At 40.5% G+C, this 19,781-nt stretch overlaps 3 protein-coding genes across 5 annotated transcripts in view; 2 read left to right on the forward strand and 1 right to left on the reverse strand.

Moving 5' to 3' along the window:
* The window catches only part of LOC131138601 (junctional adhesion molecule 3B-like), a 66,015-nt gene extending 54,302 nt beyond the window's left edge, over window positions 1-11,713 (reverse strand). Inside the window, exon 1 of the mRNA XM_058087659.1 lies at window positions 11,545-11,713. The gene's annotated coding sequence lies outside the window, so the exon portion shown is untranslated. The remainder of the gene's footprint in view (window positions 1-11,544) is intronic.
* LOC131138600 (vacuolar protein sorting-associated protein 26B-like) lies at window positions 11,136-15,436 on the forward strand. The gene is made up of 6 exons (XM_058087658.1): window positions 11,136-11,531; window positions 12,254-12,410; window positions 12,471-12,635; window positions 12,707-12,882; window positions 13,457-13,599; window positions 13,806-15,436. Exons 1-6 carry the CDS (start codon window positions 11,309-11,311, stop codon window positions 13,932-13,934), a joined length of 993 nt encoding a protein of 330 aa, XP_057943641.1. The 5' UTR covers window positions 11,136-11,308; the 3' UTR covers window positions 13,935-15,436.
* Window positions 15,437-16,339: 903 nt separating this feature from the next.
* Window positions 16,340-19,781, forward strand: part of arhgap32b (Rho GTPase activating protein 32b) — a 69,269-nt gene continuing 65,827 nt past the window's right edge. For all 3 annotated transcript variants that reach the window (XM_058087654.1, XM_058087652.1, XM_058087653.1), the window contains exon 1: window positions 16,340-16,542. The gene's annotated coding sequence lies outside the window, so the exon portion shown is untranslated. The remainder of the gene's footprint in view (window positions 16,543-19,781) is intronic.

Raw genomic sequence — 19,781 nt, forward strand, 5'->3', positions numbered from 1 at the left:
TATCCCGGAGTTGAAGTAGCATGTTCAACTTTGGTCACCTCAGTTGGCCTTCATGCTTGCAAGAAGACTACTGACTGTTGTCATAACCACTTGGCAACAAATGTCTCGTTTTATTCAGGTTTTCATCCGTATCTGCAGATCTCCAGCTTTTCCGAGGGGTGTCCAAAAAGTGGTATAGTCTAAGGTTATACCTATACAAGGTCAGTCGTACCATTTCTTGCAGGTTTTTCAAGATAAAGAAAGAAAATACAAAGACTCAAACAGTCCATGACATTATGAATGGTCTCTAGTGTGACTATGCGCTAAGAATGTTCATTCATTCATTCATTCATTTTCTACCGCTTTTCCTCACAAGGGTCGTGGGGGTGCTGGAGCCTATCCCAGCTGTTCTTCGGGCGAGAGGCGGGGTACACCCTGGACTGGTCGGCAACCCAATCACAGGGCACATATAGACAAACACTTTGTCTTGTGACTGTTTATCACATTAAAGTGAGTTATGGTACACCATCATCACGGTTGGGTACTCTACACACCTTCTACATAACATTTTTAATATTATTAGAGGCCTCCAGACATGAAATAGCACCCCTACAGTCACTTTTACACTCGCATTACCCAATATAGTAGACATTCATTCATTCATTCATTTTCTACCGCTTTTCCTCATGAGGGTCGCGGGGGTTGCTGGAGCCTATCCCAGCTGTCTTCGGGCGAGAGGCGGGGTACACCTTGGACCGGTCGCCAGCCAATCACAGGGCACATATAGACAAACCATTCACACTCACATTCATACCTATGGACAATTTGGAGTCGCCAATTAACCTAGCATGTTTTTGGAATGTGGGAGGAAACCGGAGTACCCGGAGAAAACATGCACGGGGAGAACATGCAAACTCCACACATAGATTACCGAGGGTGGAATTGAACCCTGGTCTCCTAGCTGTGAGGTCTGTGCGCTAACCACTCAACCGCCGTGCCACCGCGCTAAGAATAACACATAAATATTAACACATAAATATAAATGACATAAACAGAATCATTTTTCAAGGAAACAACCTATTTCCCTCATGTTTTATGGAGGGACATGAAATGACTGTATTACTTATGAAATTACTTATGAAAGAGTCAATACAGAATACCACAGGAAAACCATTTGACTTTTGGGTGAGAGATGATACAAAACGGACTGGTCCCCAGTCAATCCCAGGCCATTCCCATTCCCATTCCCACTTAAATTCACACAATGGGAAGTGAAACCAAGCGAACTGCAAGAAAGTCATCAGTGATGTCCGACTTCAAAGAAGCCTCCTTTTACTTGAAAAGTTAATCCAGCTCAGCTATTGTTTCATTTAAATTGTTAATTAATGGCTTCCCCAATGATCTGTATTCCGTGTATCCTTTTGTTTCCCATGCTCCTATTTTTTAGTCATGAAACATTTTTGAAGTCATTTTCTCACAGTTTTGTGGATGTTAAGCCTGGGTATTGATGATACTGCAAATATCGATTCGATACCAAGTAAACACCTGATACCGATATTGATACAGAGGGAATGTTTTGTAAACCACATCTACAGTATAGCTCGACCAGGGGTGTCCAAACTTTTCCACTGACGCTATTTTGTTTATGAGGGGCATCACTAGGTTCTGACGACAGGGGGGGCTTAGCCCCCTGGAAATGCACAGGATATGAATGAATGTAGTAGACATTCACAAAATATACAAAAATCCAAAAAACAAATAACAAACAAGAACCGGGATATAACTCAAAGACTAGATAGGACAGCTCTAGTAGGATATGACTGGATATATCTTCATCAATTCATGGTCATGCTCAAAGACTAGATAGGACAGCTCTAGTCGGATACAACTGGAGATGTCTTCATCAATTCATGTTCATGCTCAAAGACTAGATAGAACAGCTCTAGTAGGATATGACTGGAGATGTCTTCATCAATTCATATTCATGCTCAAAGACTAGATAGGACAGCTCTAGTAGGATACGACTGGAGATGTCTTCATCAATTCATGGTCATGCTCAAAGACTAGATAGGACAGCTCTAGTAGGATACGACTGGAGATGTCTTCATCAATTCATGTTCATGCTCAAAGACTAGATAGGACAGCTCTAGTAGGATATGACTGGAGATGTCTTCATCAATTCATGTTCATGCTCAAAGACTAGATAGGACAGCTGTAGTAGGACACGACTGGATATATCTTCATCAATTCATGGTCATGCTCAAAGACTAGATAGGACAGCTGTAGTAGGATACGACTGGATATATCTTCATCAATTCATGGTCATGGTCAAAGACTAGATAGGACAGCTCTAGTAGGATACGACTGGATATATCTTCATCAATTCATGGTCATGCTCAAAGACTAGATAGGATAGCTCTAGTAGGATACGACTGGAGATGTCTTCATCAATTCATATTCTTGCTGAAAGACTAGATAGGACAGCTCTAGTAGGATACGACTGGATATATCTTCATCAATTCATGGTCATGGTCAAAGACTAGATGGGACAGCTCTAGTAGGATACAACTGGGGATGTCTTCAACAATTCATGTTCATGCTCAAAGACTAGATAGGACAGCTTCTTAAAATACAAGACATATGCAAACCTTGAGTTGAAAACTTGTCATTAATGGGTGATGGTTCAAAACCACTGGTCTTGTGGTAGGCTGACAACCAGACTAAAGCCGACACTCGGATCGGTTACTGGGATTGCGAGTATAAGAAAGAAGGGGAGGATTCTGGAGCTGAATCCAGTCAAGATAGCCAAGTTTGCCAAAAATAGACATTAAACAAGTTTTTCGCCGTTCACCGATGCACCTTGAACGTAACCCGCATGAACTCCATCCAGACAAGGACTGTGAGGACTGTGTTTTTTTCTGATTCCACACATCCGTGTGATTCTCAAAGCCGCATGGATGTCACTCTGGATATCTGAACTTGACACGCTCGGTCACTGATCCTGACAGATAAAGAGTTTGAAGAGGGAGCTTCTGTAAATGTGACCGAGAGTGAAGATGAAGCCACTGTAGCATGACAGATCTCATGAATTAAACAGCGCTCTTATTAACTCAAGTGAACCACAGGAGTTACCTCAATGCACTTGCCTGCGATCTGCACCGTACGCAATCGCCGGCTTTTCCTTCAAAGTCATGTAAATGACTGTTTGACCGCGCACGCCGGTAGGGAAAGCCTTTCCTAGTGGGATGGCATAAAAAGCAGCGTGAGTGGGGGGAGGTGGCGGTATCTCCAGCAGACAAACATGCCGGCCAGATGCATCTCAATTCCAATTAGGTAATGGGAGCTGACAGCAGGCATGAGCGAACCACACGTGGACTCGCAGCCAAGAGAGAGGCTTGATGGAATTTTACAAGTTGCATTTTGAAGGCTTCTTGACCCGGGGTCTCGTGGGCCATTGGGGCAGGTGGTTACACCTCAATCAAAAATGACTGCTGGTAAAGCCGATCGGGATCTTGGATTGTGGGCGAGAGAGGACGAAGAGATATAAATGTAAATTTTTTTAAACAATGAAAAACTGTGACATACTGTAGTCGACCATGATAAATGGTCATGGTAATGGTTTTAACATGCATCAGATTACAATTGAATGCATCACATAATCAGTTCCCAGTTCCACATGTCCAAAAGGAGTAGGAAGAAGCAAAGCTTATCAAATCCTACCCCTCCATCTGGTACTTTTACAACCAGTAACTGTTACGTTTGTTCACTTCCTGCTTTCCTAATTGAATTGAATTGGGGCAGCACGGCGGTCTACTGGTTAGCGCGCAGACCTCACAGCTAGGGTACCAGGGTTCAATTCCACCCTCGGGCATCTCTGTGTGGAGTTTGCATGTTCTCCCCGTGCATGCGTGGGTTTTCTCCCACATTCCAAAAACATGCTAGGTTAATTGGCCACTCCAAATTGTCCATAGGTATGAATGTGAGTGTGAATGGTTGTTTGTCTATATGTGCCCTGTGATTGGCTGGCCACTGGTCCAGGGTGTACCCCGCCTCTCGCCCAAAGACAGCTGGGATAGGCTCCAGCACCCCCGCGACCCTCATGAGGAAAAAGCGGTATAAATTAAATTAAATTAAATTAGGAAAGCAGGAAGTGAACAAACGTAACAGTTACTGGTTGTAAAAGTACCAGATGGAGGGGTAGGATTTAATAAGCTTTGCTTCTTCCTACTCCTTTTGGACATGTGGAACTGTGAACTGATTATGTGATGCATTCAATTGTAATCTGATGCATGTTCAAATGAAATTAAACCATTACCATTACCAGTGACAGGGGCCTGGTGGCCACCCCAACATGTCCCCTTTTGCCAAAGTAAAGAGACCCCAGATCACATCTCGAGCTTGTACTCAAAAGCTCTCTTGGTTGGCTGATACAGATGACGGAATGACCAGGTGCTCAAGACCATCACAAAGAGCATCGCCAGCTGCTGAAGGTCCAAACCAGTGAAGCATACCATCAGCTTCATCCAAGCGGCACAGAAGCCTAGAATAACATCAGAAGCTAACACAAGGGATTAGGATTGGCAGCTGAATTTGTGTAGGTAACTCAAGCTCCCTTAACGCATTATGAGGACCGAAGTCAGAAATGATGAGGGTCTACGGGTCTGATGAGGGTTTGCAGGTCAGTCCCTGTGGAGAACCGATAAAAAACCGCATGTAGGCTTCAGAGAAAACCTCCTGGTGGCTTTGGCTTGATCAAGCTCAGTTGGATCCCCAGGTTACATCACAAGTGATGTGCCCTAGCGAAGCATCTGATGATGTACACCAGGGGTGCTCACACTTTTTCAGCATGCGAGCTACTTTTAAAATGACCGAGTCAAAATGATCTACCCACTACAAAAATGCAAAACATCTATTTATTTTCAAATGTATTGAGGATTATTTGTACGTACAATGTATGTTGATGTACCTTACATAACCAAATGAGCCAATATTGCAAAACACACATAATTAACTATTAACATTTTTTGTAATTACCTGCACATTACTCCACATTTCCCTTCTTTGGTACTGCAATGGTAGAATGGCATATGAGGCAAACGCACTTCGAAAAAGACATTGTGGAAAAAAAAGTCCACCTCCCATTCCGTATGGAAGTGATATGTTTTTGCCTTTTTACTTGGTCCAGCTACTTCACTCATTTTTGTGGCCATAAACTTTAGCGAGGGCTTAAATTCTGACGCAATTCGCCGACTAGCTTAGCACTTTGCATCGTTGTTTACGCATGAGCGGTGACCTAAAGGTCAAAATTCAGTTGTCATCTGACTGGTTGTCCTGTATGTCAATCAAGTAACGGGGATGGATGATAGGCTGACATCGTAAGTTCTGCTGCACTTAGAGACGTTGTTTGATTTGATTGGTCACCCGAAGGGCAACATTCAGTTGTCATCTGAATGGCTGCCCTGTATATCAATCAAGTGACGGCATTGATGCTAGGATGATATTTTTTTAATGTCACGCCGCGATCGACCAGCGATCGACCAGTACCACCTCCGCGATCGACCGGTAGATCGCGATCGACTTAATGAGCACCCCTGATGTACAGTATAACCATAGACGCTACGCCACATGATGTGGGAATTCGGTAAGCTTCTGTATCCGATTAGGAGTACTTATACCGCAATCGATTTCTCCTTCAGTGCGGCCGCATTGCAGTCGATGATGCACTTGTTACACACATGCATACATGCAAACAACCATTCACACTCACATTCATACCTATGGACAATTTGGAGTCGGGAGAAAACCAACGCATCCACAAGGAGAACATGTAAACTCCACACAGAGATAGCCAAGGGTGGAGTCGAACTCGGGTCTTCTACCTGCGTGGCATGTGCGCTAATCACTCGATACCGTGCAGCCCACAATCTAGTCAATAATGAAAAATAAGTCAACAAAAGCAAAAATTATTATTATTTTCGGGCTGCATGATAGACGAGTGGTTAGCGCGCAGGCTTCACTGCTAGGAGACCCAAGTTCAATTCCACCCTCGGACATCTCTATGTGGAGTTTTCATGTTCCAAAAACATGCTAGGTTAATTGGCGACTCCAAATTGTCCATATATGTGAGTGTGAATGGTTGTTTGTCTATATGTGCCCTGTGATTGGTTGGTGACCGGTCCAGGGTGTACCCCGCCTCTTGCCCGGAGACAGCTGGGATGTACAGTATAACCATAGACGCTTACGCCACATGATGTAGGAATTCGGTACGCTTCTGTATCCGATTAGGAGTACTTATACCGCAATCGATTTCTCCTTCAGTGCGGCGGCGTTGCGGTCGATGATGCACTTGTTACAACACACGCATACATGCGACACCCGGTCAGACGAGCCCGACTCCACCTGTCCTTCCTTTCCAGTTGCCAAGATTGCCCGAGTGTCTTTGCTCCCTGCCTGCAGCTGTCTCCATTCCCAACATTCTTGGCATGAATGCTACACAAGACACCCAAGCCAAGAAATTGCCTGGTTGGTTAAGTCTGAGCGAGCGTTACGTAGAGCCGGCATGCTCCCTTGCCACCTCCAGTGAGGCACGTAGCCAGAATGCAGAATGTGGTCCTTTCCAGCTGCCCACGAGTCTCATTTCTTGTGTTTTGAATGTGCAAACATCTGTGCAAAAATGTAAGTAAGCTTCAAATATTAACAGCGAAAAGAGAAAAAATGGACTGGCTCTGTGCCTGCCTTACAGATGCTTTGCCACAGCTTACTAGTGTCGGTGTCTTTCCAGCAGGGGCGGGATGATACTGAACATTTTGGTACCGATACCGATACTTCTTACTTGGCATTTATCAAGATTAATACAATACAATATAATGCAATTATTCCTGCATTACTGCATATATTTGTTTGAAAACAATCAAGTCATTCATTCATTTTCTATTGATAATCCTCACAAAGGTTGCAGGGGTGCTGGAGCCTATCCCAGCTGTCTTTGTGCGAGAGGCGGAGTACACGCTGGACTGGTCGCCAGCCAATCACATGGCACATATAGACAAACAACCATTCACACTCACATTCATACCTATGGACAATTTGGAGTCGGGAGAAAACCAACGCATGCGCAGGGAGAACATGCAAACTCCACACAGAGATAGCCAAGGGTGGAGTTGAACTCGGGTCTTCTCCCTGCGTGGCATGTGCGCTAATCACTCAATACCGTGCAGCCCACAATCAAGTCAATAATGCAAAATAAGTCAAGAAAAGCAAAAATTATTATTATTTTTGGTCTAGCGGTTAGCACGCAGGCCTAACAGCTAGGAGACCCAAGTTCAATTCCACCCTCGGACATCTCTGTGTGGAGTTTTCATGTTCTCCCCGTGCATGCGTGGGTTTTCTCCGGTTTCCTCCCCCATTCCAAAAACATGCTAGGTTAATTGGTGACTCCAAATTGTCCATAGGTATGAATGTGAGTGTGAATGGTTGTTTGTCTATATGTGCCCTGTGATTGGCTGGCCACCAGTCCAGGGTGTACCCCGCCTCTCGCCCAGAGACAGCTGGGATAGGCTCCTGCACCCCCCGCAACCCTCGTGAGGATGGTGAGTTTTACGTCTGCCGTTGGCCATACATCCATGTCTATTTAAGTCTCCAATTAGCCTAACGTGCATGTTTTGGGAATGTGGGGGGGAAACCCGAGTACCTGGAGAAAACCCACCCATGGTTTGGAAGAGCATGCAAACACCACACAGGGACGTCCACACTAGATCCAAACCCAGAATCAGACGTGTGTGTAATTTCCTTTTTTCCCCCCTTTTAAATATAAATGTTTGCTGTGTTTTAAATATACAGTTATAATTAAAATAGGAATGTGAATTATGTACACAAGGGTATATTATACCTACAGTATGTCTAGATTTTAGGTTCATCCTGTATATTAATACAGTATGACTCGAATATTAATGGAGTTGGGTTCCACCTTGGCAAAAATAACTATATTATTATTATCGTACAGCAGAGGTAGGGAACCTATGGCTCGGGAGCCAGGTAGGGCTCTTTTGATGACTGTATCTGGCTCTCAAGCGTTTCTTACCACAATAAAAATGTATTTTTGCTAACATTTTAAAGTAAACATCACAGAAATCACTGTTAAAAATAATCAACAACTTTCTTATGCATTTTAATCCGTCCATCTCTTTTCTACTGCAATACGGCCGACCATATCCATCTTTCCTGATGATATTTTCCAGGTCAAACACCAAAACTCGATTATTACTGGGTAATGCGGTAGTCTACCTCGGTCATTGAGATGTCAACATGTAAATGCAAACTTTCCTCCTTTAGTCAAATAGTCACCTAGGTAAAGCTGCAGAACCAAGCCTTCTGACGAAGATGGCCAAAAGAATGAAATATACTGAATACGGTTCAAAACCATGCAGCAGCAGAAGTTGCATTAATGGCAGCAAGTATTTGATTTATTATTGGACACTGCGCTGCTCACGAAAGTCCCATTGGCGTGGGGTAGTGTGCCTGGTCTACGTAATTAGAGCCCATTATATCTAAAACTGTTGGTCTTACATAAAAATGCACACATTTTATTGCATTCAATGTTTAAAAAAATGTATATGGCTCTCACAGATACACATTTTAAAATATCTGGCCTTCATGGCTCTCTTAGCCAAAAAGGTTCCCGACCCCTGTCGTACAGTAATCCTCAATTCTTCACTGTTAAGTGCTGACCGTGATAAGTGAATTTCCGTGAAGTTTTTTTTCTCTTATTTATAAATCCAATATTTTTAACATTACTAAAGCCTGCCGAAGACTCATGCTCATGTGTGTTGCAATAAATGTGCAATATGCATATTGACAAACCATGAAACAGCATATTAATTAGCACTGTAAATATGGATAGACTGAAGCTGTGAAATTCAAAGTGCTATCTGACTCTATATAAATATATATGTTTAAAGATACAAATGTATCATTTTAAGACCTGTTTCTTAGGTTAATTTCTGCATAAATGCAAACTACAATAATAATCATATTGTTAAATATTACCTTTGTAAAGATAATTTCATTTGAACATGCATCAGACTACAATTGAATGCATCACATAATCAGTTCACAGTTCCACATGTCCAAAAGGAGTAGGAAGAAGCAAAGCTTATTAAATCCTACCCCTCATCTGGTACTTTTACAATCAGTAACTGTTACATTTGTTCACTTCCTGCTTTCTGAATATGGTTTAAGGTTTTTTTTGTTTGTTTTAAATTTTTAAATTTTTAAATTTTTAAATTTTTAAATTTTTAAATTTTTAAATTTTTAAATTTTTAAATTTTTAATTTTTTAATTTTTTAATTTTTAAAATTTTTAAATTAAAAAAAATGTTATTTAATTTAAATTGATTTAAAAAGACATTTTTGTCTTTGTTAAGTCAACAGCTTTACCATATAATTATATAGCCAGACATGTATAAACAGTACACAGTGCATTATTAGTATTAAGCATCGCCGAAAAAGATAAATAGAACTCCATGTCACCTGTTAGGAGATTATACTTCCATTGAGGACGATAACAAAATGTGTGTTTAGTCATTACAATATTACACAACACTGTTCGTGTATTATAAATAGTCCAAAATCTCACAAGAGCATTAATATTTGAAATGAAAGCAACCATTTCAAACTGTATTTCTATTTGCTGAACCAGAGTGAACGCCAGTCTGACATTCTAATACACTTCAATGCTGTTATTTGTGGCCGTAAGCTGACAACATATATGTGCAAGCTTATTTATTATCCGATGCCAATAGGCTCCCCCATTGTGCGTTATTGAGCCACGCGTGGTCAACGGAGGCCCAAAGTGTCGAAACCAGAGTGTAGAACCAAGTGAAGAGAAAAAACAGATGGGAGAAAATCATACTTGACACAAGGATGAAACGCGCTTGCATGACATGACGAAGTGACACATTGACAAGATATGTCTGCATCCTAACAAGGCTACAGCTGCGGCTGCTGCCATCACCCCATCATAAATAATGGCTTCATCCAGAGCCGGACAGCTACAGGGATCTTTCTTACAACGTGAGAATGAGGAGTGGAATTTCACCATATGACAGTGGAACATGCTGCCAGGGCATCTAAATATAAGATGGTCATTTTACCGTAATGATGACGCCTACTGCCCAACGAAATATGAAATATGTGTGACAATTGACGTTATTCTAGCAATGACTGTCCCAGTGATGTTAATACTTTGACTGCTATGATTCAACTTTGACCTCTAGTGGCGCTTCTCTGTAATTACATGTAAATTACAAATATAGGTCCACAAGAGAACAATTTCTTACTTTTATTCGTGTCGTTGTGTCAACTCGGCTAATTTGCATATCATTTGCATATATGCCATATCAATATAATCTACCAGGGCCTTCTGAATCAGGAGTGCTGGCCCCTGTCACATACACACTATTAGCACTATGTTTTTTGTTTTAGACAATCAGATCTCGGTTCGGTTCTCATCTGTGATGTGTAGATGTATTTTATTTACAGGTTTTATGTTTTTGCCATTTTATTACATAAATATTGATTCTGAATTGTGTCATATGATATTGTAGTATGGAGTTATTTTGAATTATTTTTCTTTGTTTCTTTTTTTCCTCTTTTTTTCTTTGTTCTCTTCAAAATAAAAACAATATTTAATAAAATTTTATTTAATTTTATTTAAAAACCGTTGTAATAATTACAATTACAATTTATTATTTTTAAATATTATATTATATACATTAGAATATTATTATATATTAAATATTATATTACATATTATATATATTATATATTATAATATAATATTATTTAAATAATGATTGCATGAACAAACAATATTTTTTTAGATTTTTTAATGATTTGAACCGTTTATCACCAAGCTGTTGTTTACACTGCTGGGACTGTGATAAATGGGAATTTATTACAGCAATATAGTATATTATTATTATCTTCATTTTTAACAATACTGGCCACTACCTTAATATACTACCTTATATAAATACAGCTAGATTAAAAGTTGGACAGGATACTTGGTTTCCTTTTTTTAATTTAGTGGAGATGAGTATCCATGACTCACTGTCACTCGCATGTTATGAACAGTTCGTTCACGATTCACTCACACTGCTACACACTGCTTCGGGCGCATGCGCATTTCCTCTGTTGAAAGTAGGAACTAGTGAGCCAACTGTGACGCTACTTACCCTGCACGCATTGCTGCAAAAACATCACTTGGTGTGTTTTCTTTTGCCTTTTTTTATTCTTTTCCAGCCTCCTTCCCCGGCGACTCTGCAGCAGCCATGAGCTTTTTTGGATTTGGCCAAAGTGCGGACGTCGATGTAGTTCTTAACGATGCAGAAACGAGGAAGAAAGTGGAGCATAAAAGCGAGGATGGCAGGAAGGACAGATACTTTCTCTTCTACGACGGGGAAACGGTGTCGGGGAAGGTCAATGTCACGCTCAAGTACCCGGGAAAGAGGCTGGAGCATAACGGAATAAAGATAGAGGTTATCGGCCAGATAGGTAAGTGTCTCACCGGCCTGCTCGCTTGCTCTCAGCCCGCACACAAGTCGCCAGAAGTCTTGACAGGCGACGTCGGACAGTCGCTAGCTTTACCCACACAATAACCTTATCGTACTTAACTGTGGTTTTTTTTATTTATCTCCACTTAATGTTCATAACTTAAATGAAATGTACAGTAAAATATATAACATAACCAGCTGTACTATTTTATAACATGTCCTTAACAAGTGTCAGGTCTCGTGACGGATGTGCGGGCTAAGAAGTCAGCTGACCGACAAAACAAGCAGCCATTGGCTAGCCATCTTTTTGACCTTTGAACTATGCCGCGCTGTTGAAGCGTGTTCAAAAACACTAACATATTAATGGTAACATAATGTTTAAATAGTATGTAACATTTTGACTTGAAGAATAGATATTGTTTTAAATGTTATGGCTTAATGATGTTTTAATTTATATGTATAATATTGTATTATTTATGTTCTTACTTTGATTATTTAAATTAATTACATTACAAAAACTCATGAAAGGAGGAAAATCTGTTCATAAACACAGTTTCCAGAGTGCTGCACAGACTAGTAAAATAAAATACAATAAATAAAGGTACAAATTGAATTTAATCCAAAACTAAAAGATCAAATAAGAAATAAAATAGTAAAATAGATATTAAAATATTAAAAACAAGAAGCAATATGAAGACATTTGACATTATTTATCCCCTTCAGAGCTCTACTACGACAGAGGAAACCACCACGAATTTGTGTCTCTGGCAAAAGACCTCGCTCGGCCGGGGGAGCTCTCACAGTCGCAGACGTTTGATTTCGAGTTCACGCACGTGGAAAAACCATACGAGTCTTACACTGGCCAGAACGTCAAATTACGGTGAGCTCCACCTGGGTGCTCTGTCGGAAAACTGTATGACGGTTTTGCTCTGGATTCCAGGTACTTCCTGAGAGCCACGGTGAACCGCCGACTGAGCGACATCAGCAAAGAGATGGAGATGGTGGTCCACACACTCAGCACCTACCCTGATATCAACTCCTCCATCAAGATGGAAGTAGGCATCGAGGATTGTCTTCACATAGAGTTTGAGTACAATAAATCCAAGTAAGATTATCTCAGATGTAAACCAAAATATCCGTTCTGGAGCGTCATCCTATTCTATCATTTAATTGCAGGTATCATCTCAAAGATGTGATTGTTGGAAAGATTTACTTTCTGCTGGTGAGGATAAAAATCAAACACATGGAGATTGATATCATCAAGCGGGAAACAACCGGCACCGGGCCCAACGTCTACCACGAGAATGATACCGTAGCCAAGTATGAAATCATGGACGGCGCACCAGTCAGAGGTCATTTGAAAGGATTTTACTGCATCCAGCTCATTCCGAGTATTTTTCCATATCCGTCTCTTTTACAAAATTCTGTATTTCACAAGGCGGCACGGCGGTCTAGTGGTTAGCGCGCAGACCTCACAGCTAGGAGACCAGGGTTCGATTCCACCCTCTGTGTGGAGTTTGCATGCATGGGTTTTCTCCCACATTCCAAAAACATGCTAGGTTAATTGGAGACTCCAAATTGTCCATAGGTATGAATGTGAGTGTGAATGGTTGTTTGTCTATATGTGCCCTGTGATTGGCTGGCGACCAGTCCAGGGTGTACCCCGCCTCTCGCCTGAAGACAGCTGGGATAGGCTCCAGCACCCCCGCGACCCTCGTGAGGAAAAAGCGGTAGAAAATGAATGTATTTCACAAACACAAATTCATTTTGCTAGGTGCTAGCATGCTAATTTAGCACTTTAGCCATTCTCCTCATGTTAAGTCCCATATGCCTACAAGTGATACAAACCACATTGTAAAAATTTCTCCATTAGAAAACCCGAAACTCCGTCATAATGAGCCGTATCTGCTTCTTCACCTTCTCCAGGCGAGTCCATCCCCATCAGGCTTTTCCTAGCAGGCTATGAGATGACACCCACCATGAGGGATATAAATAAGAAATTCTCAGTACGCTACTACCTCAACTTGGTGCTCATTGACGAGGAGGAGAGACGGTACTTCAAACAGCAGGTTTGTACTACATGTGTAGTACCAGGGATCTATTCATGATCTATCCATTCGCTACGAAAGATGGATTTATACTAGGTGATGATGCAACTCCACAATAGAAGAGATGCATGTTGGGTGCAGTTTTAAGATGAAAAAAAAACAGGTCACATGGTGGCGGAAGTGCATCTTTTGAAAAAATTAATAATAGACTGCTGTTGTTGCTGCAGGAGATCACGCTGTGGAGGAAAGGCGACGTTGTGAGGAAGAGTATGTCTCAGCAAGCCGTCATCGCCTCCCAACGTTTTGAAGGTTCCTCGAAAGCAGACGACAACCACGCCGACGCAGGAGACGGCTAAATCCAAAATTGTGAATATGACTTATCATTTGCGTGCGTCAGGAGAGAATGTGCGACATTTATTTACCACATGTGTGTGTTTGCGTGTGAGACCTAAACATTTAACGGCATGCTTTTTTTTTTTGCTGAATAATTTGCTTTTAGTTCAAGAGAAAATGAAAAAAAAAACATAAGATGCTTGAAGTATTTTCATACATTCCACCAGAAATGTCATGTACAGTGTCATGGTCATAAACATTGGGCACCCCTGCGCTTCTCTCAGTTTATGCACCACTTGGATTACAAAAGAAAGCAGTTTTTCAGTTATGTTTTGCAATGTTGTTGCAATGCAAACAAAAGAAATAAACATGAACACAGAAGCAGTGGTGCATTATCTAATACAAAGCACAGGGGTGCCCATTTTTGGCCATAATAAGAGTATTTTTTTTTTTTTTTTGTAAGACATAATGAATGCACTACCCAGGGTAGCCGTGTTTTGTCACTGGAAGGATAACAAAATAACCGGTGGAAAGCAGATTCCCTGACAACCAATGTATTTTGTGATGCTAATTGATGATCTAATTTCATTACAATTCCTTCCTGGGTCATTAAAAAAAATAATAATTTATTGTACTGTATGGGTGGCAAATCCCCATGTTTGGTATTGATCCAATACCAAGTAAATACAAGGCCAGTACTACCGATGCTGATGGTTGTTGACAGTAGATAGAATTGAAAGATAGAATGAATGAATTGAGCTGCCAAACATGTTTTGGTGTAATGGCGGAGAACAAGGCTGCTAAGTCTTGTCTGTCTGCCCCTGGGTTTATTCTGGACATGCTTCTTCCAGTCAAAAAAATATGTAGTTTTTCCTATTTGTATGAAAATTTCATTTTGGATCCTAGTCAAGTTGGAGATATTGACTCATGCAATTTTTGGAAAAAGATGAATATATCTTCAGAGTATAATATTTACTATAAAACAAGGTTCAAACATTTTGCAGTGAGGGTCGCATACATAAAAATTAAAGGACACAGGGGCCACTTTGATACATTTTGTACCTTTTAAAGATGTCCAGGGGCCGCACTTTGCTTTTGTGTTGTTTTAATGTGAGGATGAAATCATTTTTTTATTCCGGTGTACTTTGAATTTAGAAAAAAGGAGAAAACTGAAAACATTTCTTTGTTAATTGTATGCAAAACACGTTCGATCAAAGGTATACCTAATACTTTGCACTGTGTTAAGCAGCTGTCACCACTAGAGGGCAGGCTTGTATCAGCTTTCTTCGTATTGATGTGTGTGTGTGTGTGTGTGTGTGTGTGTGTGTGTGTGTGTGTGTGTGTGTAGCATTACAATCATAGTAGTTGTGAACCATTTATTTTTTAGAATGTAGGGTTTGAATTTAAAGATTGTGATGGATTTGTGTCCGAAAAAGAGATTAATACAGAACCTATCTATCATCATTATGCCTTACTTCCTGCTCTTCCACTTGACAAACGACTCCTTATGGCTGTAATGTGGCTGAGATGGTTTAAATAAAGTTTTAAAACAATCGATTGTATTGTCATTTGCTGAATCTAAATGTTTTAAATCACGTTTTCTGAGCAGATACTACACCAAAAGGAATAATTATATTGTTTTATTGATATTGTCTTATATTATTATCATATTGCTTTATATATATATATGCTGTTTTTACCACTTGATGTTTACTCGTTTCCATTCTATTGTATTTACAGTGAAATTTGAATGACGGCCTGTTGAGTTCAGGTCCAAAGGAGAATGCGCGGAATTATCGGTGTCTTGCAGCATGGACGTGAGAGATAGAACACAACCACGTTGTGATTGAATATGCGGTATATTCCTGATGAAGATGGGGATTTGATCCAAGTCCACTACTAGAAGAAGTTACAAACATGACGAAATACAGTTCTCTTTGTGTTATTGGTGTCGCTTTTATATATCGAAGCTTACTTTTACGAGTGTATGAATGCAACACATCGAAAGCGGTGCTCCAGCTGCTCCCAGCGAGTAAAACCTAGCGGTGGGCGATACGGACGTGTATGGTATCGATCAGTTACTATGTAAATACAGGGCCGATACTGATACTTATTACTTAATGTTTATTTTAAAAACATAATTATAGTATTAGTAGTATTGCCTTTAAATTATTGATCATAATTCCTTTCAACAATAAACCATAAGACAATGAAATAAAATCTATGCAACAATAGCAACAAAATAATACCATTACTGTATTGATGCTTATTATTAAAATATAACTATAAATATATCACAATTGTAATAATATGACCAATACATAGATACTTGTGTCAACAAATATCGATCTCATACGCTGGCATCGATCCGATACTGACACTACCCTTGGTGTCGACACTATCGTCATTTGAACCGATCCTTCCCCACTTTCCCAGTGTTGCATTCACTTGCACACGGTGGGCACCAGCGGACACGTTTTCACCTCAAACATCTCCTGCCGCGATTCCAGCGTAAAGACGGAATGCCTAATGTTGATTCCAGCGTCGCATTCCAAGAAAACAATGTGATTCGGGAGAAGGATACCACTTTTTTATTTCCTCCCCAAGAAAACGGACTGCAGTCTGTCGCCGGTGAGTCGTTTTTTTGTTTCAACCTCACATTGTTGGCGCCGTTTCTTGCTTTTCGGCGAGAAAGTGGTCGTGAAAATGTTAACAGACGACATTAAAAGACGTGCTTTGGTCGGGTGGACCACGGTTGGGATGTGGAGTGGATAGGTGGGAAGTGAAGCAGTGTGACGGAAGAGGCTAAGACATCGACGATTGCTAATTCATATGTTGATCGAGTTAACGTGTATGTTTATCCGGCTGTGTTGACGTTAACGAGTTAATCCACCAGTTTTGGGAGAGGGACCGTTGTGGTTTCCCCAAACAATGTAAAAATGTATTCTTTCTTCATTAAGTTTGGATAACGTGGTGTCCGATTGGTCAGGTGATACCCACTGCACAGTGGGGGGAAATAAGTATTTGATCCCCAGCTGATTTTTGTAAAGATATGAATAAGTCCACCATTTTTATGGTAGGTTTATCGTCATAATGGAGAGACAAAATGTATTACAAATATTACATTAAGGTTATATATTAATTATGTGTATATGACGTAGTACATTCTTACCACTACACCTCATGGGCAAGACCAAAGAGCTGTCAAAGGACCTCAGGGTCAAGATTGTAGACCTGCACAAGACCGGAATCAAACCCGCCGGGCATTTTTAAATTTCTTTTTTAAACCTTTCACATTGAAAGTGTAGCCAGCAAAATAGTTGACAAAATAGTCAACACAAAAGCAACACAACCCCCCCCCCCCCCCCCCCCCCCCCAAAAAAAAAAAAAAAACGAATGCCGCAAGGCATGCTTGGTAGCTTATGGTACACTTTCTCACAACATTTGACCTCATGTCAATGCGGTAGTCAGATCCATTAACATACTCTTCATATCCAACATTTTATTGTTCATAGCTCGGCTACCCAGCATGTCTTGCGGGCATTTGGAGATAATTGATTTGTGTGATGCCTTCACTTGCTGTGGACGTTCTGTTTGATGCCATTTATATGTATATAAATGGGCCCCTGAGTTAGAAACCTGGTTCATGATGTCAAGGGAGTTGGGAGCTGTCAAACATGGAGGTGAAAACGTTCTTTCTTGGGGATTTTTCTCTGACCAAAATCCCTACTGGGATGTGGTGACCAGTGTTGCCTCCCTCGTGGGGGGGCATTCAAGGCAGGTCTAGTCAGAAACCTGGTAGGAGGCCTCAGGGAAGACCCTGGTTGGACAGACTATCTACTGTTCCCTACCGTACTAGTGTGACGATGCTGTTTATATATGATTATTTATCAAATAGAAGTCATGTGTTTTATTTGAATGGGGGGGGGGTGAGCTGTGACGTTCTCACACAAGAGTTGCATGTGTCAGCGTTTCGCATATGGCGAGATGACGTGCACCAAGACTTGCAACCCATCCCTCGGCTTGAGTTTCGTATTACCTCCCAACTTGAGCCGCCTCTCCTCTATACCACTAACAAGAGGTGAGTGAAGGAGACATTTTGGATATGAACTCATTCATGTCAAAGACAACACTGTACCGTCCATTTTAGAAATTTTTGTGTTCTATGTCTATATTAACATGGAATGTTGTTTTCTGAGCGTTAAGTATAATTGGAAAATTATAAAAACGTGTTTTGTGTTCACATTATTGACTTTCTGGAACGTCTTAATTGCGTTTACATTCATTCTAATGGGGAAAGATGATTTGGTTAGAGTCCGTTTTGGTTAGAGTCAGAGCTTCTGGAACGAAGGTTCCACTGTGTAAGTTTTGCTTTTGCATCTCAGAGCATCTAAGATGCGTTCAAGGACCACTGAACAAAATGTAAAATATATAAAAATTATCAGCATCCTAGCTAGCCAACGAAATGACAACCTGAAGTTGTTTTCTGAGCATCAAGTATGATTGTAAAATTATCAAAACGTGTTTTGTGTTCACATTATTGACTTTCTGGAACGGATTAATTGCGTTTACATTCATTCTAATGGGGAAAAATGATTTGGTTAGAGTCCGTTTTGGTTAGAGTCAGACCTTCTGGAACAAAGGTTCCACTGTGTAAGTTTCGCTTTCGCATCTCAGAGCATCTAAGATGTGTTCAAAGACCACTGAACAAAATGTAAAACATATCAAAATAATCAGAATCCTATTAGCTAGCCAATGAAATGACAACCTGAAGTTGTTTTCTGAGCCTTAAGTATAATTGTAAAATTATAAAAACGTGTTTTGTGTTCACATTATTGACTTTCTGGAACGGATTAATAGCATCTACATTGAATCTAATAGGGAAAAATGATTTGGTTAGAGTCCGTTTTGGTTAGAGTCAGACCTTCTGGAACGAAGGTTCCACTGTGTAAGTTTCGCTTTCGCATCTCAGAGCATCTAAGATATGTTCAAGGACCACTGAACAAAATGTAAAATATATAAAATTAATCAGAATCCTATTAGCTAGCCAACGAAATGACAACCTGAAGTTCTTTTCTGAGCATTAAGTATAATTATAAAATTATAAAAACGTGTTTTGTGTTCACATTATTGACTTTCTGGAACGGATTAATTGCATTTACATTCATTCTAATGGGGAAAAATGATTTGGTTAGAGTCCGTTTTGGTTAAAGTCAGACCTTCTGGAACGAAGGTTCCACTGTGTAAGTTTCACTTTCGCATCTCAGAGCATCTAAGATGCGTTCAAAGGCCACTGAACAAAATGTAAAATATATCGAAATAATCAGACTCCTATTAGCTAGCCAACGAAATGACAACCCGAAGTTCTTTTCTGAGCATTAAGTATAATTATAAAATTATAAAAACGTGTTTTGTGTTCACATTATTGACTTTCTGGAACGGATTAATTGCATTTACATTCATTCTAATGGGGAAAAATGATTTGGTTAGAGTCCGTTTTGGTTAAAGTCAGACCTTCTGGAATGAAGGTTCCACTGTGTAAGTTTCGCTTTTGCATCTCAGAGCATCTCAGATGCGTTCAGGGACCACTGAACGTGTTTTCTTCTGTGGACCTATTTTTGAAAGATTTTTTTAACCAAAAATCTAAGAATTTTGCAGGAACGTTATATAGTGAACGTGTGGGGGTTCCACTGCTAATGCTAAGCTATCTAAATATCTGGGGGGTTTTTAAGCTCCGGCTTCTCCTCGGCACCCCCGCTAGCCAAAGGCTGGGCTGTTCCGAGCACGTGCATCACCAGACAATTTATGAAAATGGCTTGCTCAAAGGCATGTTGAGTAAAGTATTCTCAGGAGGAGCGAGTGTTTTCTAA

The sequence above is a fragment of the Doryrhamphus excisus genome, chromosome 11 (genome assembly GCF_030265055.1).
Source record: "Doryrhamphus excisus isolate RoL2022-K1 chromosome 11, RoL_Dexc_1.0, whole genome shotgun sequence".
Classification (NCBI taxonomy): Eukaryota; Metazoa; Chordata; class Actinopteri; order Syngnathiformes; family Syngnathidae; genus Doryrhamphus; species Doryrhamphus excisus.